Source organism: Nansenia antarctica, assembly GCF_963989245.1.
Source record: "Nansenia antarctica genome assembly, chromosome: 5".
NCBI lineage: Eukaryota > Metazoa > Chordata > Actinopteri > Argentiniformes > Microstomatidae > Nansenia > Nansenia antarctica.
Window position 1 is genome coordinate 9,890,945 of NC_137690.1, and position 27,819 is coordinate 9,918,763.

At 49.4% G+C, this 27,819-nt stretch overlaps 1 protein-coding gene across 2 annotated transcripts; it reads right to left on the minus strand.

Annotated features, from left to right (window-relative positions):
* Positions 1-601: 601 nt before the first annotated feature.
* On the minus strand, positions 602-27,449 carry taok3a (TAO kinase 3a; the record flags this gene model as incomplete). 2 transcript variants are annotated; one of them, XM_080532597.1, is made up of 19 exons in its annotated part: positions 602-1,254; positions 2,673-2,855; positions 3,594-3,806; positions 4,194-4,433; positions 5,411-5,614; positions 6,719-6,847; positions 7,352-7,588; positions 11,455-11,589; positions 13,037-13,228; positions 14,788-14,955; positions 17,045-17,126; positions 20,046-20,139; positions 20,858-20,949; positions 21,426-21,539; positions 22,216-22,312; positions 23,082-23,127; positions 23,588-23,689; positions 24,113-24,184; positions 27,315-27,449. In XM_080532597.1, the coding sequence occupies 19 exons, from the start codon at positions 27,447-27,449 to the stop codon at positions 1,093-1,095; spliced, it is 2,697 nt and encodes an 898-aa protein (XP_080388723.1). In that variant the 3' UTR covers positions 602-1,092. The 2 variants fall into 2 exon arrangements, with proteins under 2 accessions (XP_080388723.1, XP_080388722.1); XM_080532596.1 differs by having other exon boundaries at positions 13,034-13,228.
* Between the last annotated feature and the right edge of the window lie 370 nt (positions 27,450-27,819).

The following is a 27,819-nucleotide window of genomic DNA, read 5'->3' on the forward strand; positions in this document are numbered from 1 at the left end:
TTGATCTGGTTTATAAGAAAATACACAGCTTGAGAGTTGGTGGTTAAAGCAAAGAATGACTCAGATTCAGACGGAAATTCAGATAAAGAGATCCCATTGACCGATTATTCAACTTCAAAAGACTGAACGAGGAGGGAAGGAGAAAGAAAATCATTTGTTTTTAAAAAATCTGATTTGAGAAACAGTTAAAATACAATACGAAAATAAGTAAAAGCTCTCCATAAATCCTTCTATACACAAAATACATGTCCCTGCCCCCCCCCCCCCGCCCACAAAGCCCTTTGTGCTACCTGGGAGGTGGGATTCACATGTGGTATTCACATTGGTTGCCAGTGCAGAGAATCAGTACCATGATGCAGCTGAGTACCAGGTTGCAGTCTCTCAGTGCCCCTACCCCCCCTCCCCCTCCCCCTCCCCAGTCAATAATCAAATGATCTCAAACGAGTCACATTTATTTCCGTACCATTATGTACATCATGACTCGGAACATATTCAACGTATCAAATTGCTTAAATTTATCGTAAAAATTTCCTGATGAATAAATACCAAAAACAGTTGAAGGAAAGCAGCACGAAGGATAAGGCTGCGGAAGGATCAGGTTTTGAGTTTTTAGCTTTTTGTTTTTGCACAGCTTGAGACAAATTACCTCTAAATGCATGATCATTGAGCGACACCGATTCACTTGTACCGTCACTCGTACTCATTCACTCTCTCTCTCTCTCTCTCTCTCTCTCTCTCTCTCTCTCATATTTCCACCTTGAGTCACACCAAAAGTGTCATCATTACACAAGAAACAGGAACACTGTAGCATTGTATCGTTATTCTTACAAAAATGACAACAACAAAGGAAGTCATCCAGCATTTTTTCTCATCTTGTGACACCACGAGAGGCGCCCATTGGCTTATAGACCAGCACAGGCGCTGGCCTGGGCTGGCCTGGGTTGTGTTGGTGTAGAGGACATCAGTAGCTAAACACCCTGACCGTGAGATCAGGTCAGGTCAGGTCAGGTCGGGTCGGGTCGGGTCAGGGGGGGGCCGAGGAGGAGGACGACTGGACCAGGAGACGTGGTACCGTGCAGGGCTGGCGGGCCCTCATCTGTAGTCGTCTTTGGGATAATCTAACATCCCCAGGTTCCCGAAGCCCAGCCGGATGCTCTCCATGTCAAAGGTGTCGATCTCCCTCTCCTGGCGCTCCAGCAGGTGTTTGATCCTATCAGTGCGCTCTTTCTGAAGGGAAGCCAGCTCCTCTTCAATCTGGAAGGACATAACATGCTCAAAACTACTGGACACAGGACAATATGCAAAACCACACACATACACACACACACACACACACATACATACACACACACACACACACACACACACACACACACACACACACACACACACACACATATATATACACACACACACACACACACTGGTGAGAATACTGGACATACACACAGACACAAAGAGCGGAGCCAGCCACAGAGTAATCTAACCAAACATTGTTTCTGGAAGTGCCTCCAGTGCCAGACTCACTAGCTTGAATAAGAAACACAGCTTAACAGTGAGCAGACATTCAATCCCCCCCCCCTATGCTTTCTCTTTGTCCAGTCCCTGTGCGCACATTTAAACGTGCATAGCCCAAATACTATCCTTTCCAGAGTATCTGCAACCACACCAATCAACTACAGGGGGTAAGAAAAATATACAGCCACAACAACTATCGTGGGTCACGTCACATGACCAGAAGATAAACATCCGCAGATATTATGTCCTCTGAGCTTCATCTGAGTGAGCAGGAGGGTTAACCATGACATCATCTGTCCATCGGACCGCAAAGCGACAGAGAGACAGCAGATGGCGCTAGACCACCGCAGGTTACATAATACTACTGAGCCACTGAAACTGGATCAGGGCGGCATTTCAAAGACAGTTCCTTTGTTGTCGAGGAGCACTATAATAATGTAGCCTAGAGATGACGACATGGAACTTGGAAAAATCTGACATCTTTCTTTGTCAGAGATGTAATTACATTGGAGCTCACCCCATGTCATTAATATGCATGGTGCGTGTAAATTGTCCAATCCCACTGATATTAGAGAGTAAACGAGGTGTAGAGTGCATGTCTTTCTTTATCCAAGACCAAACAATCAATACATATAAGAATTTTAATGATGCGAGTCGCAGATTAAGTCGTGTCCTATTGTATGTATGAAAATACCGCGTAAGAACGTGCTAACATATAGCTCATGATCTATGAATATATGTCAATGTATGACATAGGTCATAGTAATGGTTAAAATGTTATAGGTAATTATCAAAATCGATAGATTGTTGTTATCAATCGACATCATAAGATTCCATAAACAACAGCAGCGTGCGACATAACAATGCTGCAGGATGCTAGGAATGATGGAATGATCCGTCCATCACCACCTGTAGTGAGGAGTGTGTGTGCCAGAGTGTGTCTGTCTGGAGCCATGAGTCTGTGTCTGTCTGGCTCTGTGTGTATGTGTGTATGTGTGTATGTGTGTGTGTGTCTGCGTCTCTACGCATGCGTGTCTGGCTCTCTCTGTATGTGTGAGTGTGTGTGTGTGTGTGTGTGTGTGTGTGTGTGTGTCTGCTCGTGCGTGTCTACGTTGTCCCGTCTGCTTTGTATCCCGACTCCTCGCTCGCTGCACCTTTTGTTCCAGGTGGGCTCTGCGCAGCGACACCTTCTGCTCCAGCTTCTGCAGCTCTCTCTCGTGCTGGGCCTCAGTCTGCATCTTGATCTTGCTCTGGTAGGCGTTGAGCAGCTCCATCTCCTGTTGCAGCTGCTGCCTCAGAGCCTGGCACTCTGCTTCCTGGGCCTCATCCAGCCGCAGCTGAGACCCGCAGAGAGAAGGGGGGGGGGGGGGACACAAAGAAGAGAGAGAGAAAAGGAGGGGATGGAGGAGAGATGAGAAGAGTGAGAGAGGGGGGAGAGGGGAGGGGAGGGGGGGTGTAAGGACAGAGGAGAGAGGAGGAGAGATGGGGGGGTAATGAGGAAAGAGAGGAGAGGAGAAGAGAAGTGGAGGAGAAAAAGACGATCGAGCGGGAGAGAGAAGAGGAGAGGAAGAGGAGGGAAGAGGAGGGAAGAGATGGGAGGAAAGACGGTTACAATCTCCTACGAAAACCGGAATCCTCGTGATTATTTGAATCTCCTGCTCTCTTTACCTTAATAGTTCAAGCTCTCTGACTGTTGTAATGAAGGGGACAGGTCAACTAAAGTATATCATATTGCAATCGATATGGTTTTCATGACATCATACGATTTCTGTTCATACGATCGGTAATAATGTTCACATTAAATCTCTCTTGTTGAGGGGCGCTTAGGTGGCGTAGCGGACTAAGCGCTGACCATGTAACCGCAGGGTTCCCGGTTATATTCCGGCCGCGGACATATCCTGCATGTCATCCCTTCTCTCTCTCTCACCCATACTTCCTGTCATATCTCTACTATCTCTATCACAGTAAAAAGAAAAATATGAGTGGGACTGCCCCACTCAGAAAAAATAACTTAAAAAAAAAAAAAAATCTCTCTGGTTGTCAGGACGTTAGTCATCCGTCAGCTTGCAGCTCACCGCCTGCGAGGCCATCATCTCGTTGATGCTCTGCTCGTACTGTTCGGCCAGGATGGCCAGCTTGCGCGTCTGCTCCTCCTTCAGCGCCTTCAGCACGGTCTTGTGCTCGCTCTTGGGCGTCACCTCCATCTGGTGGTGTCTCAGGGCCTTGTACTGCTTGGTCTGGACCTTACACGTGTCCTGGAACTGCTTCTTGATCTGTAGCTCCATAGCCTGGGAAAAGGGACAAAGACAAAGTGGGGGTGTTGGAGGAGGAGGAGGAGGAGGGTGGTGTCGGTGCATCCACAGGTCTATCTCCCTGAGGGCATCTACCGTACATAATCAGCTGTTTATTTTTGCTTTGTCTGGAGCTTTAAATTGCTTAGAAGAAAGTTAATATCCGATTGCGACAAAGTGTGATTTCTATTCTAAGGTAGTGATGCAACAGTGATACAACTAACTACAAAACACGACAGTTGTATCACAGTTGCGTCACGTTTTTCCCCCAAATTAAAATAAACATTGCAAATGTTTTGTTCATCTCCCGTTACCACATTTGCATGTGTGTGATTCATCTCCACTAAAAGCGCCCAGACGGATATCTGAGCTCCACCGGCTCACCTTGAGGTTCTTGGGCTGCTGTCTGAGCTCTAGCACATGTTTGCGGTGCAGTTCTCGCTCGCGCCGGTTGTTGTACTCGATCTGGTTCTCCAGCTCGGTCTGGTGCTGCAGGCGGATCAGGTCCATACGCAGCTTCTGAAGGGTCTTCAGCTGCCGGTGCTCCAGCTCCTGGGTCGACTCGTCGTGGCGGATCAGCATGGCGTGCTCCATCTCCTTCTGGGTCTTCTTCTTGTTCAGCTCCTAGGTCACAGAGATAGAGAGAGATAGAGAGATAGAGAGAGAGAGAGAGAGAGAGAGAGAGAGAGAGAGAGAGAGAGAGAGAGAGAGAGAGAGAGAGAGAGAGAGAGAGAGAGAGAGAGAGAGAGAGAGAAAGAAAGAGAGATTAACATAGATAACTATTGTGTTTTCCCCAACTTGAAGAACTGTGTGGACACTTCGGAATTGCGTTCTGAAAAAAATATCTTTCCAAGTTCGGATGTTGCCATGATGAAATATAATTTGTTTTTCTTTTAGGAACTCTATCACATTTGGATTACTTTGGGAATTAGGCCGGCTGTAAAGTACTCGAATAAAGCCTTAAATCTCTGTTGTAGGCATTTTCACACAGAGATTAAGTCTGTGGTCAAATACTCCTCAAAAATCTCCTCTTGTTCATCATGTTCATCACTCAGAGAGGGGTAGCTTTAGAATATCATTCAAATACATGACTGGATTTTCGAGGATTCCTATAAAAGTCTCTTAATACTTAATGCTTAATACTTCTGAAACCCCCCACCCACCCCTGCCCTGCTCACCACCCCCGTGCCACCCCCTATCCCCAACCCCCTCCTGATCTACATAACAGATTTGGAGATTACTGCATTGTTGCGTTGCTTACTTTCTAATCTGCTTTCGCTAAAATGGGAACCACCTTTCCTTGCTCCCGAACAAGTAAAATACAGAGTGAGAAAAAGTTCATGTTGCTGATGTCATTTGAGGCCAATATACTGAAGTTCGTGTAAATATCATAAATCATAATCAATTCATTGGTTGTCAATTCCATTTCAACTAAATTCGATAAATTGGATAGGGGACATTTACATAACAATAATTCATGATGTCAAACTAGAATTTAAATGATTTCCATTAGATTGACCTCTGTATTGACATCGGTGTATGTAGCTACGCTACGCCTATCAGACACTTTCTCCATGTCGGTTCATTGTGCTTCTCCTTGCCTCTCGTATCTGCTCCTGCTCAAACTCGTGCTTCTTGATCATGACTTTGCGCTTGAAGGCCCGACAGTTCCTGTCATAGAAGACCCTCTGTTGGCCCAGCAGGTGGGCCTCCTCCTCGGCCTGGGAGTGCTGCATGTTCTCCTTGTGCTTGGACAGACGCTCCTGCTTCTCCTTCTTAGGCGTGCTGTGGTCCTCGTTCATCTCCTGGAAGACCAAGGGTGGGGGAGGAGGAAGGGGTGGGGTGGGGAGGGGTGGAGGAGGAAGGGGTGGGGTGGGGAGGAGGGGGGGAGTATGGATTTGAGGGTGATTGGTACTGTAATGCACTCACTTTCTATGCTGTGATGTAAGGACATTTTTTTTGAATCAGCACACATATTTTTTTAAAAAGACGGAAAAAGGCGTCTTAAACGGAAGCTTTGATCTGCAGTAGGCCTTCATCAGGGCCAAAAGCATTTTTAATAGTATACTGTCATTTTTAATAGTATACTGTCAAGTACATTTTTATCTACATTTTGTATCAACTTAGTCATTTCAACTATTATTTCATGGTGTAAAAGTAGTGCAAAGACGTCAAAGAGTCTTTCTTTGCCTCTCTTTTGGTACACTGCCACCTCAGGCTGCACCACATCTTGGATCGACAGTCTCTCTCCCAGACTGAATTTTCAAAGAGAGAAAATGGCTGATAATAGTGATTTAGACCCATCCCTATGTTAAAGAGTCCCCCCAAAAATCGGTTTCATAGATTTCTGGTTAAGTGACTTAATCTACAGCCCTAGCTAATGCACTTAACTCACTGAGGTTTGATCCCTGGTCTCCCGCTATTAATTTCACTACCTACAGTTTTGTGGGAGGTATCTCTGCTTTCAATGGCCCTCTTTAAACTGAGGTGACCTACTTCTGGTCAATGATCTGGTAACTGTCACATAATGTATCCCAACTCACAACAACCTCTCTGGGTTGGTAGAATACAGTGTCATGGCTGTAATACCAGAAATGCACATTGTGTGTGTGTGTGTGTGTGCGTGTGTGTGTGTGTGTGTGTGTGTGTGTGTCTGTGGGCGTGCGGGTGGGTGGGTGTGCGCGCGTGTGTGTGTGTATAGCGAGTAGGAGGAGTGACTCAGCACATCATTAGTAAAGTGTAAAGATAAAATGTGTGTATGTGAGCGTGTGTTTACGTGTAGGATGGTTGACTCAACGGTTCTACGCATGGTGCTATGTGTCATCATAGTACACAAGGAGGCGAGGGATTGAGAGGGGGCCGCCGCTACAGCTACTGTAGCTCAAGGCGACATACGCAACACAACCCACCTCCTTTATCTTCTCCTTGCACAGCTTGTACTGCTTCTTCTGATTATCTAAGAAGGTGGTCAGCTCCTTCTTCTGCTGGGCCACGATCTGCTGCTGGAACTTCTTCTCGTCCGCGGAGGTCGTCTTCATCTGAGGGAGATGATAAGAGAGAGATAGGCCGCCCGGGCGTTAGCTCGGGGGGGAGGAGGAGGCCTTATCTGGGGCGCAGCCTGAAGAGAGAACAGGGGTCGGGGAGGTGCGTGGAGGAGCTGGCTAACTGAACCGGCCTGGCTGCTACTATGCCTCCGTGTTAGGAAAACTGAAATGACCTCCTTGTTGTTGTGTGGAAACAATAAGACAATAAAACAATAAGACATTCATTGACTCAAGGATATTTGCACTGTATTAGGAGAAGGTGAACATGAATGTCTGTCTCTGGGTATGTGTGTGTGTGTGTGTGTGTGTTTTCACAGTTATCTAGATATTTACAAAGGGGGGCATGTCAGATCATCCTTTTGGCTGTCACCCTCCATGACCTTAGTGTTGAGCAACAGACCGACCGTGCCCGACCCAGTTATCCCAGCCTCATGACATCATCCCCATCTCCCACCCCCCCCCCCCTCCCCATCTCCCCCCCCCCCCTCCTCCACCCACCTCCTTCTCCGTGTGGATGGAGTGCCTCTTGGCCAGCTTCTCCAGCTCGATGTAGGCGTTGTTGGCCTGCGTCTCCACCTCCTTCTGCAGCTTCAGCCGGTGCTCGTCCATCTCCGCCTTCAGCTTGTTCTCCAGGGCGATCAGCTGCTTCTGGTGCTGCCGCCGCATCCGCTTGTACCCCGACATCTGCTCCCGCAGCTCGTTCTCCTGCTCGTGCTCCTGGATCTGCTTGGTCACCTGCGAGGGGAGACGAGGGGGTCAGCGGGGGGAAGGGGGACAGATGACAGATGGGTTAGAGAGGTCAAAAGAAGAGGGGCGCTTAGGTGGCGTAGCGGACTAAGCGCTGACCACGTAACCGCAGGGTTCCCGGTTCGATTCCGGCCGCGGACATATCCTGCATGTCATCCCTCCTCTCTCTCTCTCTCTCACCCATCCTTCCTGTCAAATCTCTACTGTCTCTGTTACAATAAAAATGAAAATATGAGTGGGACTGCCCCACTCAGAAAAAATTACTTAAGAGAGAGGTCGAAATAAAAAAAGAGAGGTCAAAGAGTAAGAGTCAAGGAGTAAGGGGGGGGGTTGGGGTGGGATCAAGCCTGCAGTATGATCCAACAGGTGTAGGCAGCTACATAGGCTAGGGGTACAGAGACCGTTGACTAGGGCCTCACTCGACGATGCTTCTCGAGGTGTGCCGATCCTCTGCTCGCGCACGTTTAAGAGTTTATTAGGACCGACCGTGGCGCGACTGATTCCGTGTGAACGGAGTTCAAGTGACGTCTCGCTGCTATTCTTATAGGCTGTGTGCGTGTCATCAACAGGTCAATCTATGAAGAAAGGGTCAGAGTCACAACAAACAGTCTTTCATCTCAGAGTCAGAGACACACAGTCACGAGGACACCTCAAACATCCCACACAGAAGCTCAGAAAAGTTAAATAAGTACTATAGTAAATAGTAGATAAGAAAATAGAATAAAGTCAAACTAAATCATTAGTGACAAAACCACTAAGCTGACAATTCACCTATACTGTACACATCCAAGAACAAGCCAGCCAAAACCACAGCCTCTAATAACCACTACCAATCATGAAAGCCTTTGGCTTCACCAGACTAACCAACCTGACAGAAGGGACTGTCACGATCGCCATAGTAGTCCCCCATCTTCTCATAACTCCCTCCGGTGGTCTTCAGGCCAAACATGATGGCGACGTTAACCAAGTGTGCGAGCATCCAGAAGCCTTGTGTGGCATCGTGCGTCCCGAGGACCCCCTTCGAGCTCAACCCCAAAACCGCCCAGAGTTTGACGACGCTACAGACCACGACACAGGCAGGCAGGAGGGCAGGCGGTCGTGTGAACTGTGAATGAGGGAGCGGTGCTCCGCGGGCCAACAGAGCACAGAGCCGCTCTTTGGGGGCTAAAGCGGCATAGAGCAGGTGGGTCACATGAATACCTCATTGAGAGGGAGAGGGAGGGAGGGAGGGGGGGGTAGGGGAGGAGGGAGAGAGAGAGAGAGTGACTAGGGGAGAGAGGGAGAGAGTGAGAGCAAGAGAGAGAGAGAGGGGGGAGGAGGGAAACAGGGGAGAGGGAGAGAGAGCGATCCCCTCTCTTAATCTGCCCCGAATCAATACCCCTACTGTAACAGAGGGCCAATCCTAGTCACTTGCTTTCTGCCACATTGCCACAATGGGCCAAGTCAGGTCATGTGACCGACTTTCACACAAGGCTCACAAGGAAGAGGGAATCCTGATTCGGTGGGCAGGGGGGGGGGGGGTTGGACACATTCAGGTTAAAGGTGACAGTCATGAAATGTGATATAACAGGCCTATTCCTTTATTTAGCCAGGTAGATCTTTGAGAATAATTTCTCTTTTACAGCCTGGTTGGACAAGACGTACATGGATGAAGTTGTGTTGTGGATTTTGAATACCTCATTAAAACAAATGTCAGTAGTTGCTTTGTCGAAGTCTTCCACATGTCACGTCGAGCACTTTATTCAAGTATTGTAATTGGGTCGGTATTGGATGGATTTCCCTTCCAAAACGTCAACAGGATGTTGTATTTTGAGATGTTGAGGAGGAGGAGGAGGAGGAGGTCAAGGACCACTGCTAAAGTGACATATGGTGAAGTCATCTGGTTAAAGTTTAAAGCAAGGAAAACAAGGGGCCTCAACATCGCACTCCCTTCCTGTGGACAGGAAGAGGCCTCTCTCTGACAGTTCGCCTCTACCAGAGGAACGTCTATTACAATGACAGGTTGTGTTGAAATGTTTAAAAATCAAAACCTTGGAGATTCATCCGTCTTCGGACGGTCTAGAGAGAACTCCGCGGTGACGAGCGGTGAACGTTTCCTTGAAAGACATTTCCTGGGACCGTTTAAAAACCATCTTACAGTGGGTATTCATATTACACCCGACAAGATGCAACGCTCAGCGTTTACCATAGGGTGGCTTAACTAAGTAGGTTCGACAGACCTGCGGCAGTTGGCATGAACAGGTGAGACGTGAAAGCTTGAATCATACGTAAGGTATGGCTACAGATCAGGGTATAGCAGGGGAGGCTGGTGGAGGTAGAAATCAGAGGGCAGGGTCATTGTAATGTGAAAAGAGCGATATGCATTTCAATGAGCGGGTCCTCCGATTTCTACCTCCACCAGCCTCCCCTGGTGTACGCTATGCTTATGCTGCAGAGTTAGGACTATTCCTCTCAACTGTTTCACTGTTGCAATCCTGACCTGGAATAACCCCATCCCTCTCTTCTCCCTCTCCTCCAGATGGGGCTCACTGTCCTTTTCCTCTTTACCTCTCTCTCTCTCTCTCTCTCTCTCTCTCTCTCCTCCCCCCGTCCCTCTCTCCTTCTCACCACTATCCAACGCTCCTCTCCTCTCTCCTCTCTCCTCTCTCCCCCTCTCTCTCTCTCTCTCTCTCTCTCTCTCTCTCTCTCTCTCTCTCTCTCTCCTCTCTCTCCTCTCTCCCCTCTCTCCTCTCTCTCCTCTCTCCCCTCTCTCCTCTCTCCTCTCTCTCCTCTCTCTCCTCTCTCTCTCTCTCTCCTCTCTCTCTCTCCTCTCTCTCCTCTCTCTCTCTTCTCTCTCTCTCTCTCTCTCTCTCTCTCTCTCTCTCTCTCTCTCTCTCTCTCTCTCTCTCTCTCTCTCCCTCCCTCCCTCAGTCTCACTCATCTGTCTTTCCTCCCCCTCCCGCTCTCTTTCTCCCTCTTTTATTCTCTCTCTACCTGCTGAATCCAGTCTAAGCGAGCGAAGGTCCATCTGGGGACGTCTGCTTACGGCAAATGGAGATGATGTCATCGTTCCAGACCTCGCAGCACAAAGCGACTAACACGTCGTCTGAATGACACAGCTATCGTAGCGCAGCGTTAACACGGCATGGTTTGTGGAAGGAAGGAAAACTAAACAGATCAACTTATTGACATATAGAGCCTGGTTTCAACAATACAGAACGAGGGTTATAATGGAAAACGACAACAACAACAACAAAGGTAAAAACAGCCCAGTCAAAACCACGGACAACAGACAGCACAGCAGCAGCACACGCCAGTCAGTAGATCTGTCAGTGAAGGACACAGACACACGCAGACACGCACAGACACACACACACACACACACACTTTTCTCCCAGTTTCCCCAGTCCTCTGGTTTTCTCCCCCCAGTCCAGAGATCTGAGGAACAGCTTACAATTAAAACCAGTGGGAGGACAGACACCACTAGGCTGCTTACTAGAGCCCGTTTCCATGACAACAGACATGGAGCGAGGCAGGGTAATAACCCCCCCCCCCCCCCCCCCCCCAACTCAAAACATAGTGAGGGGGCCTGAGAATGACATATTGCTGAGAGGAAAACTACAGGAGAGGGAGGGGTGAGAGAGGAGCGGAATCACAGTGTTGTAAGACCAGGAGGAGACAAAGGGCTTGAATGAGAGGAAGGACAGGAGAGGAGAGAGGAGAGGAGAGAAAGAGACAGACAGACAGTCACAGATAGGGAGGGAGGGGGGGGGGCGGGGAGTGGGAAAAGATGGGCAGAGGTTCTGGGAGTCGTCATTTTTTTCCCCCCAGAGAGGAGAGAGAACGAGCAGGCGACAGCAGAGACGGAACCTCACCAGCGATGCTGACTTGATGGTGGCGAAGCGGCTCTGGTTCTTGTAGTTGTGGGCCTGGCTCTTGTCTGAGGAGGCTGGCCGCAGCTCAGGCCGGGGGTCCCTGTGGGGGCCGTCATCCCAGTTATACAGGTGGTCCTGACAGAGTGAGAGAGAGAGAGAAACTGACTTTGATGCTTTTTTCTTACAACATTTCACCAGGTCTCAAAAAAGCAGCATTCGGGTCGGTTTGGACACATATAAAGCTGGAATGTGTTAATACAGTCATCTATTCAAACCTAGTCTAGAGACTGGAGAGGGTCTAGACTGAGGAGACAGCAGGGGTTGTGACGAGGAGCTGATCGAGGTGGGTGAAACCGAGACCCGTGAAACCCCCCCCCCCCCCCCAAACCGAGACCTTTATCTGAACCGAGCTGTGTTCACAACCTGCCCCTCCGTACAGCTGCACGGAGAGAGAGAGAGAGAGAGAGAGAGAGAGAGAAGAGAGTCTGTATCAGTACACATCTACAGACGACTGTCTCGGTAACCGCTGTTGTTTAACACACCCACGCGAAAAGCGTTGCGATGCGCCCGTGGCCCGTTCAGGAGGTTACATCGTTAATAACGATCCGTCAGCGCAGACAGAGAGACGCTGCCTGACGCAGGAATGACAGCCCGCCGTCACCCCGCTTCTGAAGCGGAGCGCGTCGCCGCTTCACCAAAGACGTGCCGAGTGTTCCACATGAATGTCAGGCATTCAGTGTGTCGTCTTCACGAGAGGAGGGGGAGGGTGGGGGAGGGGTGTGTGTGCGTGTGTGTGTGTGTGTGTGGGGGGGGGGGGGGGTTGTTAAAAGAGGAGGATCTTTGTCCTCTGGGTGTGATTCACGTTGGTAATGAACTTTGGGGTTGTGTGTCTGCTGCTGGGAACATCTCAATAGGAATCAAGCCCAGTGGGCTTCGGGAGAGTGGAAGCACTGTGTCTCTGGTTTCCATGGCTTCGGGAAGTGTGTGAAGGGTTAAGTTTGTTCATGAATACACTCCTGTTGGTACTGTGGTTGTGTGTCTGCTTCTGTTAGTCCTGGATGTTTGAGTTTTGCGCGCGCGCGCGCGCGTGGTGTGTGTGTGTGTGTGTGTGTGTGTGTGTGTGTGTACAGGTGTGCGTGTGTGTGTGTGTGTGTGTGTGTACAGGTGTGCGTACCCCTGAGAAGTATTGTTCTTGAGAACAGGGGTTGGATTAGAGTGAGTGGGTAGTGCTATTACTCCTATGTATCTATGCCTGTGTGTGTGTGTGTGTGTGTGTGTGTGTGTGTGTGTGTGTGTGCACTATTGTGTTTGCTTATGCTCCCCCTGAGAACAGTCATTCTTGCGCCCGTGGGTTGGAGTCGGGAGTGGCCCTCTGCGGCTCGGTTGGTAGACCACGGCGGTAACAACACTTAGGTTGCGCGTTCGATTCCTGTCGTGTACGTGCGCACTGGGCAGGAATCGAACCGACAACCTAAGCGTTGTAAAAAGAAAAAAAGGCATTTATTATTTTGATTCTAATTAGAACGGAGTGTGTTCTAGTGTGTGGGTAGCGGCAGGGTAGGGCGGTGTGTGTGGCTACCTTCTGGGTGGTGTGTGCCGAGGACTCCAGGGTGCTGTCGTAGTCGTGCATCATGGTCATGTCGGAGCAGCTCTCGTTCAGCACCTCCTGCATGCTGTTGACGCTGCTGCTCTGGCTGCCCGTGCTCACCGAGGTGCTGGGGATGGAGTGGTTACTGCCCAGGCTGTTCATCTTACAGCTGGCCTGTTCGCTGTCCTGGAGAGACACACACACACACACACACACACACACACACACGTACACACACACACACACACACACACACACACACGCACACACACACGTACACACACACACACACACACACACACACACACACACACACACACACACACACACACACAGACATAGAAACGTCAGTGTTCACACACGAAGGCATGTATGGGTGCACACAAGCGCACGCACGGCACGCACACACATAAACATCGAAATGTCAGTGGTCACATACACAAAAGCTTGTACAGTATGTGTGCACACAAGCACACGCAAGCACACACACGCACACACACACACACACACACACGTTCCCAAATGGCCTCATTAAGCTCCCAACGACCTTGATACAGCAAAAAGCAGACTGACCTCCAGAGGCCAACAGAGTCAAAGTCAGACCAAATTGCCCATTAACCTTTTCACCTGGATATGTCTGTGTAGCCCTGCATTCATCATGTCTGTGTAGCCCTGCATTCATCATGTCTATGTAGCCCTGCATTCATCATGTGTGTGTGTCTGCTCAGGCCTGACGGAATTAGTGCGTTTGAGTGTGTCTCACACAACAATGCTTGTAGCACAAGGCACGCGCACGCACGCACGCACACGACACGCACGCACACACAGACACACAGGCACGCACGCACAAACACACAGCCACACACGGACACATACTCACACACACACGCACGCTCGCACGCACGCACACACGCACACACGCACACACACACACACACACGCACACACGCACGCCCACGCGCACACACAGGCTAGGGAGGAGGACCCACAGGGAATCAAAAACAATGGCCTTCAGAAGCACCGGCCTGTCTGGACCAATCTCATTCATTGTGAATCATTGGTATATGTTTATCTAGAGTCATAGAGACATGTGACTCTATTAGTGCTATTAATAAATGTGTTCTTGTGTAATGTCATGAGCTAGGGGCTACGGCAGCGGCCACAGTACATGCAGATGTCAGCAGCAGTCCGAAACAATGACACTGAAACGCAAGAGGAAAGCTGTGTCGCACTCGTCCGTAAGTGCTGTAGTGTCGCTGCTGAGGATTGTGGGAGCGAGGTCAAAACGAAGGCTGACCTGAGTCGCCTCGCGTGGGATCATGTGACGACGGCGACAGCGCAAGGGTGCGTTCGTAAATACGCTCCGGAACTCTGATCAGCACTCACGGAACGCCTCTTTGTCCAATCAAATGACTCGGCCGCTCCGTGACGTTGAACCCAGTGTGCGCTCTGGCGATCTCAGAGCGGAATTTACGAACGCACCCCACAGGCTACTCAGTGGTCAACACATGGCCAGGGTATCACCATGTCAACATGTGTTGACTGCTGGGAGCATTCCATGTATTGCCTATGGTGGGGGGGGGTCAGCCCTGTACTGTGTAAAGCCCTTTTGCACCCCCCCCCCCCCCGCCCTCTCCCCACTCCCCTGGCCTCCCCTCCACCTCCCCCCTCCTGGCCTCCACCCCCCAAACCCACCCCCCACCTCCCCTGGCCTCCAACCCCCCATCTCCCTCCTCTGCCCTCACCTCCTCCTCCTCCTGGCTCTCCCCCATGGGCCCGTTGTGTTTCTCCTGGTACAGGATCTTCTTCATCTTGCGGTACTGCAGGTTGTCCAGCTCACGCACCGCGTCCTTGGTCCTCTGGATGAGGTCGATGAGGACCCGCGGGGGACGCTCCCGACGCACAAAGTCATGCTGAGAGAGAGAAAGAGAGAGAGAGGGAGTGAGAGGGAGAGAGAGAGGTCAAAGGTTATTCACAAAGGTGGTATGAGGGCTGTTAGGGTTACTCTTGTTCTCTTAGTCACCCGTGGTCGACTATGCATCACGCATATCATCATCCTTACAATGTTATTTCTACGCAACAGAAAAAGGCCCACCTACGGTGTGCTCTTCAGATAACGACAACGCACACCGTGGGCCGTGTGTGTGTGTGTGTGTGTGTGTGTGTGTGTGTGTGTGTGTGAGGTGGCAGCGCCCACTACACAGCCTACAGGACACACTACTGTTACATAATGCTTTCTAATGAAACACTTGACATTGTGACGAAGTGAAGGAGAAAGACTGTTCGTGTCAGTGATGTGATACTCAGTTATCAGCTGTCGAGCTCCGAAACATCTCACTGTCATTTGACTGAACTGCCACAGTTGGTCACTAGAGGGCGCCTGTGGGTTGTTAAGTCTACATTGAGTTTGCGCTGGCTTCCAGGGAATACCACTGTAGCACATCCTATAAAACACATATGGGGCCCACACACACACACGCACACACACACACACACACACACACACACACCACACACACCACACACACACACACACATGACATCACGTTCCTGATGTTCCACATTCCGTCACATTCCTATTGGCTAAATGGCTCAGTGGTAATGTATGCAACCACAAGGGGGTCCCGAGCTTTTTCCACACACACCTCCAGATGTTGGGTCAAAATCACTCATTCTGCAGGATGATTACATCATGCTCCGGAATTAGAGATGAGCAAATATGCCGTTTCAAACGGAGTGAGTGAGTGAGTGAGTGAGTGAGTGAGCGAGCGAGCGAGCGAGCGCTCCCATCCCGTCACATGGAGCAGGCTGGGTTGAGAGAGAACTAATCTTCGGGATAATCCCTCTCCGAAAAGGAAATCAAAAACCTGCGATCCTGGGAGCACGGCGAAAGGACAGTTTCCACTCACATTTCACACCCTTCCCCCTGTTGTACAGTATCAACCCCCCCCCATATGTATCTACCCCCTCATGTCCACCATGTTTACATGCTTTGTAGATCATGCGGTAGGCCACTGTAGTTTTAGTGTGATTGTTTGAATCTGAGAAGAGTCGTTTCATCTAGAGAGGAGGTTCGGACTTGAAGCAAAAGCGTCGACAGAGAAAGGCCAGAGATTAGTGACCTGATTTCCCACCGAAAGAGCTCGGGGGTTGGGGGGCTGTGTGTGTGTGTGTGTGTGTGTGTACCCTACCCTGGCTGAGTAGAAGTCACCGACCACAATGGGTTAAATGTCGGATTTGGGTCAGGTATGCTGATCTGTGCCTATGGGCACCTGCTACCCAGTGCCCATGATTTACCCCCAACCGCCTGACCCCACCAGCCCCCTCAGCCCCTCAGACTTCCTGGGCAGGCCAGGTGCCAGCGTCCCCCCTGCCTGGAGCACTAGAGAGAGAGAGCGTGACAACCAAGAACATAAAACTCTTAGCCCGCGATAGGATTACCTGTCAGCCAAACAAACAGAAAGATCAACGCTCAATTACACGGACACACAATGAACACACACACACACACACAATGAACACACACACACACACACACATGCAGATTAGCGCGAGACTGCCTGACAGGACACACAAATGACAAAGGCCTGGTGAGCTATAGCTACCATGAAAACACAAACCGCCGGTACTCAACGCGTCTACAGGGGCAGTTTCACATCAGCTTTCGCTGAGAGTCAGGGGAACTGAGTCGGCAGGTACAAGCATACGTGTACACACACACACACACACACACACACACACACACAGAGGCCTCATCCACCTCACACACAAGGCCTGCCACCGGAAAAGGGGCCTGAGAGAGAGAGAGGAAACAGAGACAAAAAAAGAGACAAAAAAAAAAAGAAGTACCCCCCCCCCCCCCACACCCCCCACCCCCCCAGTGGAGTCTTTGATTCCTATTTTTTCAAGAGCCGTGGGTGGGACTGAGTCATCCAAGATGAGTCAGCCACAGGAAGTGAGGTCAAAGCCCAACTGTTCATAGATAAAAGGACGTGCACTCACTCGCAGCAGCTCCCCCGACGACGGGCGGTCCTGAGGAATCTTGAGTAGGCAGTAGTCAACGAAGCTCCGGAAGGGGTCGGACCTGGAACAGAGGGATGGAGGGATGGAAAGAGAGGAGGTGGAACGAGGGGAATAGAAAAGGCAACGAGGAGGACACAGGATCAAAGACGAGGCAACATCATGTACAGTGAAACAGTCTTGGAGTACAGCCTAGAGTAGTGAACACAGGATGTCACGGGATGTCGATATTGAGGCGGCGACATCAGAACAAACAATAATGACACACACACACACACAGGACTGGACAACAACAGCCGTCGCTACTTATATGTAGAACCATCGACTCGATGTGTGAGGTAATAATCTCCCAAACTAATATGGCTGTATGCACATCTCTGTATCATCAACTAATTCCAAAACATAGTCATCTCTATAAAGTACAGTCAGATCACAGGGCAGGTGGGGGGGGGGTTCGGGGGAACGTCAGGGTAAAGTTGTGACAATATTCACTCAAAACTAAAAAATCACGGTGAGCGATGCTTTCCCCTCTTAAAAATACTTGAACTTCAAAGGTTTGTTTGACCCAGATTATAATAATAATAATAATAATAATAATAATAATAATAATAACTTGAATTATTTAACTTTCAGGATACCCAAGGTCACTTTACAGAGATAGAGGAATGAACAAAAAAACAGTCAGACAAACAAAACAACAACAGAACTAGAGGCCAAAGGCCTTGGTGAACAGACGGGACTTGAGGGTTTTAAAGGCGTCCAGGGTGGGGATGTTGAGGGTTTTAAAGGCGTCCAGGGTGGGGATGTTGAGGGTTTTAAAGGCGTCCAGGGTGGGGATGTTGAGGGTTTTAAAGGCGTCCAGGGTGGGGATGTTGAGGGTTTTAAAGGCGTCCAGGGTGGGGATGTTGCGCATCACCGCAGGGAGAGAGTCCCAGAGGGTGGGGGGGGGCTGCCACGCTAAAAGCTCTGTCCCCGAAGGTTGGCAGGTTGGTGCAGGGGGGGGGGGCGGGGGGGGGCAAGCAGGCCTGAGTCGGACGGCCGCAGGTTTCGGGGAGGGGCGTGTGGGCGGCGGAGGAGGTCGGATAAGCACTGAGGGGCACGGGCATGGAGGGACTTGTAGGTGAGGAGGAACATTTTGGATGAGATGCGGGACTTGACCGGATACCGGAGGAGGTGGACGAGGGTGTGGGTGATATGCTGCCGGTTTGGAGTGTCTCAATTATTTGCCTGAAAAAGATCTATGACAGACCGGAAGCTTGCGCAATAAAACGTTGATTTCTGCACAGTTTTTTGAGTGTGCAGAGAGTGCTGCATCTTTTCAGCTCGATTATTTAACAAATGTACTGTGTCAACATTCCAAACAGTATGCTCTGTACGGAATGTCTCTTTAAGAGTCCCTGTGTGATGATGTCACCAGCTTCATCTGTGCTCGATGCATAGGCCCTGAGGCCTCTCTGGAACCCTTCCAACACTCCACTGACTATACCAGAGGACCGCAAACCCTGCTGCCTTACATTACTTTGCTCAGCACAACACAAGAAAAATGAATGCTAATTCCGAATTATGCATATTCTTCCCCAAAAAACTAGGAAAATAAGAAAAAAATGAAATATTCATTGGAAATTCCTGGGTTACGTAATTCACACAAGCCTACACCGTTCCCGACTCGGAGTCTTAAGTGAGAACAATGAACCCTGACTGGTTAAAGAACGTGCGCTATGTGAAGGGAAAATAAAAAGCTTACACCCTTCAGGCCAAGTACCCTGGTAAGAGAGGTAGCGCGTGCAGCCGCTTGCCTTGGCTGTGGTATCGGAGAAACCTGCGTGAGCAGGAAAGTGTTCACCCGTACCTGTACTGTATGTTCAAAATCTCGGTCTACTCATATCTAGGGTCCAGACCCAAACTTCACCCTACTTCAACATGTTATGATATGATACTACGTACACCTCCATTACAGCGAAGGTTGGGTGAATGATTGAGCCAGATATCACCCCCCCCCCCCCCACACACACACACACAGCAGGCAGGGTCAGGGCATCAAGGTGCAAGCACACAGATACAGTGAGAGGGGAGAAAAAAAAAAAAGCAATTGCTACCGCTCTCCCTCTCTACATCCTGTCCTCCCTCTCTGCCTCCCTTAATCCCTCTCTCCCTGCCTCCAACTCACACCATCCCTCCCTGTCACCTTCCCTCTGCCTCACTCTCTCTCTCGCTCACTGACGCCCTCTCTCCTTCCCTCGGTTCACCTCTCCCTCCCTCCCTCACCCTGGCCCCCCCCACCCCCAGCCTCCCTGCCCTCCCATGGGGTGTGTGGTTCACCGTGTGGTAGAGCAGTAGTAGCCCGTGTCAGTAGCCTGAGGCACGGTTCTTTAAATAGGGCCTCACTGTGTTCAGGTGGTTATATAAGACTCTCGTCTGAGCGTCACAACGACGGGAGGGAGGGGGGAGGCAGGGGAGGGCACGTAGGGTCACAGGTAGGGAGGGGGGACGGAGGGGGTTAGGGAGTGGGGCGAGTAGGGAGGGGGGGACGGAGGGGGGTTAGGGAGTGGGGCAGGTAGGGAGGGATGCAGAGGGGTGTTAGGGAGTGGGGCAGGTAGGGAGGGGGGGGGGCGGAGGGGGGTTAGGGAGTGGGGCAAGGTAGGGAGGGGGGACGGAGGGGGGTTGGGGAGTGGGGCAGGTAGGGAGGGGGGGCGGAGGGGGTTAGGGAGTGGGGCAGGTAGGGAGGGAGAGATGCAGAGGGGCGTTACGGAGTGGGGCAAGGTAGTGAGGGGGGGCGGAGGGGGGTTAGGGAGTGGGGCAGGTAGGGAGGGAGGGATGCAGAGGGGCGTTACGGAGTGGGGCAAGGTAGGGAGGGGGGGCGGAGGGGGGTTAGGGAGTGGGGCAAGGTAGGGAGAGGGGACGGAGGGGAATTAGGGAGTGGGGAAAATAGGGTCACAGGTAGGGAGGGGGGGGGGGGGGTCAACAGCTCGACAGGAGGACTTACCACTCGTTGGACTGGAGCGTGGGAGAGTCGTTCTGGGCGATGTGATATAAGGCACTCATGGCGTTCATGTTGAATAGGGGCGGCTTGCGTTCCGCTAACAAAGGGAAAGAGAGAGAGAGAGAGAGAGAGACTCTAGTTGACCAGGGGAGAACAATGGAGACAATACTTGACCGTAGGAATCCCTGTGTGTGTGTGTGTGTGTGTGTGTGTGTGTGTGTGTGCCATGATCATATATCATCATAAAGGCCCTCCATACTGTTCATCACTTGATAAACCTGAGCTATGATTGAGCTCCATGTTGACTCGATTATGTACATCAGGTCTGTGTCGCTGTGCTAGAAGCAGAAACACGCTTACAGGAAGTGCGGTAGTGGATCCAATATCTTGGTTGAAGCATCATGTTGCAACACCAGGGTTGTGGGTTCGATTCCAGCATGGGCCTCATACTGTAATGTGTATGTGTGTGTGTGTTGTGTCTGTGCGTCCTCAATGTTTAACATCTGCACAGACTCTGCTGTATCATATTTCATACATGTGACGTGTGTGTGCATAATCCTAGCTGCAACTTGCTTTAGGTAAGATGTCTCTGCTAATCCAGCCATTACGCTAATCGTCCTCATATGGAGCTGTCCTTATATGGAGCTGTCCTTATATGGAGCTGTTCTTATACGGAGCTGTCCTTATATGGAGCTGTCCTTATATGGAGCCGTCCTTATATGGAGCTGTCCTTATATGGAGCTGTCCTTATATGGAGCCGTCCTTATATGGAGCTGTCCTTATATGGAGCTGTCCTTATATGGAGCTGTCCTTACCCAGTTCAATACAGGTTATCCCCAGGGACCAGATGTCCACTTTCCCCTCGTACTGGCCCTCGTCCATGGCTAGGATCACTTCCGGAGCCATCCTAGATCACAAACAACCAACGCCAACACCACAACCACCCAGTCATGAAGCATGGGGGGAAAACAAATAAATACAAAATCTTGAACCATTTCCTAATCTTTTAAAACCCTCTGGAGGTCTTAGAGACCCTTTGGTATGCAGTGACAGCAGATCAGGTTTCAGTAACGCGTTGTTGTCGTGGAGGGAGTACGGTATGCGTTCGATTTTAACGTGATCACCGTGGCAGACAAAGCAGTGTACTGTTGGGAGTACGATAGGATGAAGTCTGATGGTGACAAAAAGCAATGTGTTCTGTAAAATGTGTTTTGTTTATTAAACGTTTTGCCCGACAAGGCCGGTTTCTATGGCTATGGCGAATGACCGGTTCGCTTTCATACGAGAGTAGGAGAGTAGTAGTCACATTCTAGCTGTAACTTCTTCACTGTAACGCCTTGTGTTTGGCGGTGAGGAGGCGAGTTGGAGGTACACGCTACTGACCAGTAAGGTGTTCCCACGAAGGAGTTGGCAGGAGAGGCTATGGAGGCGGAGCCAAAGTCGGCCAGTTTGACCTGGCCTGGTTCAGTCAACAGGATGTTTCCAGCTTTCACATCTCTGTGGAGGAGCAACAGGGGTCAGGGGTGAAATTGCCACAAAGGTCTGTTGGCAAACAAGATCATCTTAAGCCCACTGAAGGTTATGTAGGATCGGTAAAAGACGGTTTTTATCGCAACCCCTGGACGGCTAGGGTGGTGGAGATGGTTGGGAATCATGTGGTTGGACATTACAACGGCATGGCTAGCTAGCTAGCTAGTTTTTAAGTAGAGGCATGGTTCTTTTAAACAGAGTAACACTTGACACGTCAGTTGTTAACTTGTGTGGTGAATAAACATACAGTATCTTCGTCCTCTTTTCACAACCTTGATAATCAACATTCCAGCGGCATGATCCGTGATCGTTAAACGATTTTTTTCAGGTTCAGAATTGCCCCATCAGTGGATGTTTTTGAGTAATAAATACGTCATACGATGATCCAGGACCACAGTAAAAAAAAAAAAGATATGGATTTCATAACTTTGTGATAAAGGGGGACTTTCAAGAAGGGCTTGTCAGAATGCGAACATTGAACTGACATTTCTATTGGATAGATATGACCAGCATGCCTGAGGGGGTCTAATCTAATGATGAGTTAATTACCAAACATGTCTCCAGCTCTCGTCTCAGCTGAAACTTGTTCTGTTGAGAAACAAGGGGTTTTTAGTTGGACGGAACAGAACAAGAGCAACCTCACCTGTGAATCATATTATGGGAATGTAGGTAAGCCAGTCCTAGCAAGGCACCATGGGTTATGGCAGCAATTTCAACCTCTTGGAGCGGTTTCTTATGAACTGGAACAGAGGGAGGAGAAGGGAAAGAAGGAGGGGAGAAGAGGAAAAACAAAAAGCGTCAGCGTTATCTAGAGAAACAGGCCGGGGTACATACCTACATATCTGCCCTTACTGATACCACGATGACACCCTCAGTAGAGTCGTGTTATTGGGTTCGGGCTAATATGTGAAGGGTTATAATGGAGGGTTATAAAACACATTCCCTGTGAGCTGTTGTCGCTCAAAGGGCATAGAGGAAATGACCGGGAGGGAATTCTTGAAGTTCCTCAAACACACAAAAAAAAACGGGTCGAAATACAAAAGACGTGTCATAGCTGTTGAAACATGTATCCATGACAGTGGTGGAAAAACAAACAGGTCGTAAAAATACCACGTAGCGGGGAATGTTTGAAGACTATACATCCACACTGGGATATAGACAGGGGTCATTGTTAAAGTAGCATTAGAACGTTGTTATGGAAGAGCAGGAGTATTATCGAGTCGTTATCAAGCTATAAGAGAGTAATTTTACAGCTACCATAATGACATACTGGGGTCAATTCAGGTGTAATGCAACACAAAGGTGTCAACACAGCTTCTGTGTCTTTCTGTCTCACAGAACTCAACTTAAAACATTTTGTTTTATTATGTCAAGTGTGTATTTATGGTGCTTTCTCGATATACATAATTAAAAATGAAAAATGTTTTCTGTTGCGTGACTGAATTCCCAACTGGAACTAGACATTGACGTGCGAGACTCCCATGTGTGCGCGCAGCACATTTGACTCACCCTCTAGAAGGTCTGACGCGGAGCCCAGGCAGTACTCCATCACCAGCTGCAACACACACACACACACACACACACACACACACACACACACACACACACACAGATGTCAGAGGGAGACACAGCTGGACAACCAAAAACACACCCAGGGTACAAATATGAGCAACTTATTACATAACGAGGCATTAACTACTAGGAAGAGACAATCTATTTGAATAGCCCTGTTCACAGTTGTGTGTGTGTGTGTGTGTGTGTGTGTGTGTGTTTGTGTGAGTGAGTGTGTGTAAGAGACATAAAGACAGACAGACAGACAGACAGACAGACAGACAGACAGACAGCCAAACAGACAGACAGACAGACAAACACACAGACAGACAAACAGACACACAGACAGACAGACAGACAGACACACAGACAGACAGACACACAGACAGACAGACAGACAGACAGACACACAGACAGACAGACAGTGAAAGCAGAGCTTTAATAGGGCGAGCCTCTCCACTGACCCAGGCAGTGTTGTCCTTCAAGTAGCAGCCTTTGTACTCGATGGTGTTTGGGTGTCGCAGCTGTTCCAAAAACTTGACTTCTTTAATGATGTCTTGCCACTTCTGCCAAGAGGGAGAGAGAGATAGAGAGAAAGAGAGAGAGAGAGAGAGAGAGAGAGAGAGAGAGAGAGAGAGAGAGAGAGAGAGAGAGAGAGACACACAGACGGTGTCAGAGTTACAGCTGTTTTGGGGAAGCTTAAACAGATTAAAAACACATCGATCCTGATAATGTTAACCAGGGTTTACGGTGAGGTCATCAGAAACTCTCTCCACGGGCTAGGGTCAACCACGCAAGGGAGCCCTGACCCAGACCTGACCTCCGCTCTGGACAGGGTTCATTGAGGGTCGACGGGAAGTAAGATTCACAGAACCACTCCAAACCCCAAGCCCCGTTTGGATCGCAGAGAATGTTGGACCTCTGTTTTTAGGGCCCGAGGTAGGGCTGTTCCAGAGGTCACAATGGCCGGAGTGAGAGACTTCTCTCACCTCGGTGGTCTGTTTGCCATTGTAGGACATCTTCTTGATGGCCACCACCTCGTTAGAGTAGGAGTTCCGGGCCTGCGGAGAGAGGGGATAGATGAAAAAAAAGGGATCGTGAGCAAAGGCATTTCTCGTAGAAAATAATACAGCAGTTGTTGGGATACAGAGTATCTTTGTTACAAGTAGGAACTGGCCCCAAGTGAGAATACAGGCTTGCTTGCGTCAGAGGTCTATTCATTTATGAAGAAAAAAAAAGCGTAGTATTTCTAGACCTGCAGGTCGACAGTTAGCTAGCATATACTGTACATACAGTACGCCTGCAGAGGCTGGTGGAGGTAGAAATCCGAGGGCGGGCTCATTGTAATGCTAATGGTAATTAGCATTAATGGTATCTAATCCAACACATCCTATTCCGTTCCATTCATTCCCTTCCTCTGATTTCTACCTCCAAAAGCTTCCCCTGGCACACTCCTCCTGGAGCTAGAGTGGAGGCTAAGAGCTAGTAAAAGTAGGTCACATGACTGCAATTAGGGAACCCAAATCAATTGTCTCTCTTCATGGGCAAATATTGTACTCCAAACCAGAGACACTTGGTGCAGTATACTTCCTGAAACAACATTGTGTTACAGCGTTGTTCCCACCCACCCACCCACCCACCCACCCACACACACACACACACACACACACACACACACACACACACACACACACACACACACACACACACACACACACACACACACACACACACACACAGAGACACACACACACACACACACACACACACACACACACACACACACACACACACACACACACACACACCTGTCGACCCTCAGGCATTTGATCTTGAATGCAGCTAGTCTACATCAGCTGTGTAAAGCTCTCCATAGATAAGCTCTTATTCCATTCTCAAATTATTCATGTGGTCCCGTCTCTGCAGAGCCTTAAGGCATGGATGGGGGGGCCCTTTGTGTGATGTACAGTTCCACACAAATCTGTATGAATAATGTACATTTTATACTAGATGTACTGTATATTCAGATACGAGCAATCAGTAGTTGCAATTGCACTAGGTAATTCTTTACATAAAGTCACACACACACACACACACACACACACACACACACACACACACACACACACACCCATTGGGGTTTTTTATGCCTGAAGCAAAGCTGCAGTAGCTCTGGGTTCATACGCAAAGATGGCTCCCCCATCCACACAGAGACATTCCCCCGGCATACACATGCTTTTGGTAGGATCTGTGGCTGTGCATGGATGACATACTTAATGCTAGCTAACCTATCTCAAACCATTCTCAGAGTATCTTTGTTAGATAACTAGCTCGCTTCACCTCCTAGTTACATGTAGGGTTAGTGGCAGTGCAAAGCTGGATAAAATAAGTGTGTCCCAAAAACAAACACGATACTGGTCCACTGTGGTTTGATTCCGGCTGGGACCATATATACTGAAAAATGTATGCACTCACTGCAATGTAAGTCACTTTGGATAAAAGCGTCAGCTAAATGGCATATATTATTATTATTATTATATTATAATATTACTGACACTAGGATTTTCAGAGTGAGCCGTATTAGCCAGACAGCTCGGTAGGCCCACGGTGGGTCTTGCTGACATGCTACAGGGTAGCCTTTCCTGACAGGACTCCACGGAGGGAGAGCGCCGCAATGCCCGGGTCAGACCCTCCTGCCCCACCGTCCACCAGCTGGCCTCCCCACTTAACCCAGGGCACAGCTGTCTTAAGAGGAACAGCAACGGTTTATCCTTTCTCCCCCCCCCCCCCCGCCCCCCCCATCCTTGCATCTGGACAGGCTGAGGGGATGAGGAGGAGGAGGAGGAGAGGGGGTGGAGGGGAGGGGAAGGGATGGAGATGGGGAGGAGGAGAGGAGAGGAGAGGGGAGGGGAGGGGATGGAGATGGAGATGGGGAGGAGGAGAAGAGAGGGGAGGGGAGGGGAAAGGGATGGAGATGGGGAGGAGGAGAGGAGAGGAGAGGGGAGGGGAGGGGACGGAGGAGACACATTCGTCCCTTCTCTGGACTGATTTAGAATCAAAGGCTTTGTGTTATTAGTGTGGAGATTAGGCCGCATGGAGGAAGTTGACAGAGACGCCCAGAGTTAATATTAGACAACCTCGAGGACGGAGCGCATCGTCGCTGATGACACACAGCTAGACTAGGGATCAACCATGAAACACTACAGTACCAGGCCCGTCACCTGAACAACAGCTAGACTATGAATGAATGGTCTTTATTTGTCATTGATATAGTACAGGTATCAAACAACGAAATTTGGGAGGGGGGGCTCCCCTGGTGCTAGGAAAAAAAACTAAAAACAAGAAGGGAAAAGAGCTGGTTTACATAAATAAAGGCTATGTACACTATCCACTATACTATACTATACAAATAAAACACTGTGCTGTACTCTATGCTATGCTATACCTATTCTAACATTTCCTATCTCTGTACCTTATGTACCCGAGGGTTGTCACTTGTCATATTGCACATAGTGTTATTGCACATTCATTTAAAGTGTCGCAGTTTTCAGGTTTGAAATGTTCACAGTTGTGTTTCAGTATTGCACTTGATTTCAATCTAGTAGCTGCCATCAAATTGTCTAGATTGTCCAGGGCCTAGAACCTAGGTCTTTGCTGTGTTCAGGGCCTGAATGGCCCTGGGGTAGAAGCTGAGCTTCAGTCTGTTTGTCCTTGCGAACATGGTCCTGAACCGCCTGCCCGAGGGCAGCCAGCTAGGGATCAACCATGAAACACTACAGTAAAAGTATGTCACCTGAACAACAGCGAGATTAGGGACCAACCATGAAACACTACGGTAAAAGTATGTCACATGCGATATCTCCGCTGGGACAATTTTGACGAAACTTGGTGGTGAATGACGCGTTTTGCCATGGAGATCTGGCATGGAGAGAATAACACTGAATTGGCCAAAACATCTCCCTAATATACAGTCCATATCTGACAAAGTCCATAAACAGCCATCAAATGTTTATTTCCAACAAAGGAAAAATAAAATGTAATCGTTTTATATTCTCTCTCCCTTAATTCACAAAACACAGGTTTGAATAACTGTCGCCAATTCACACAAGAAGGGGCGCTACATCAATCGATTGAGTCAACATTTACTGTAGACCTATTGACATAGACTCTAAAACTATCTATAGAACTCACAAAGTAGACAGCCCCGAAGCTGCCATGGCCGATCTCGTGCAGGTCACAGAAGACTTCTTCCGGGTCATCTTTGAAGAAGAGGTCTGCCAGCTCCGGGTCCTTCACCGCTCCCTTCCGCGTGGACGACGGCATCATGGGCTGGTCAGTAGCGCAGAGGTCACCTCACTGCTCCTCCTCATCCACAGGCCCGGCATTGACAATCAGTATCTGCACAGAAGGAACACACACACACACACACACACAGCAAATCAGTACGTACACAGAATGAACACGCGGAACGCGCAGGCGGGTGTGCACACACACAGACAGACACACACACACACACACACACACACACAACTCAAGACTCACAACTCACTACACACACTCACGACTCATGACTCACGACTCAATCTTCACTACTCATGCATGCAGAGATCCATTGTTTCTGTCTCATATTCACTGAAGAGACCAGACGCCCAAGAATGATTCTTTCCAGCACAGCCACAGTGTATCAGTGAGTGTG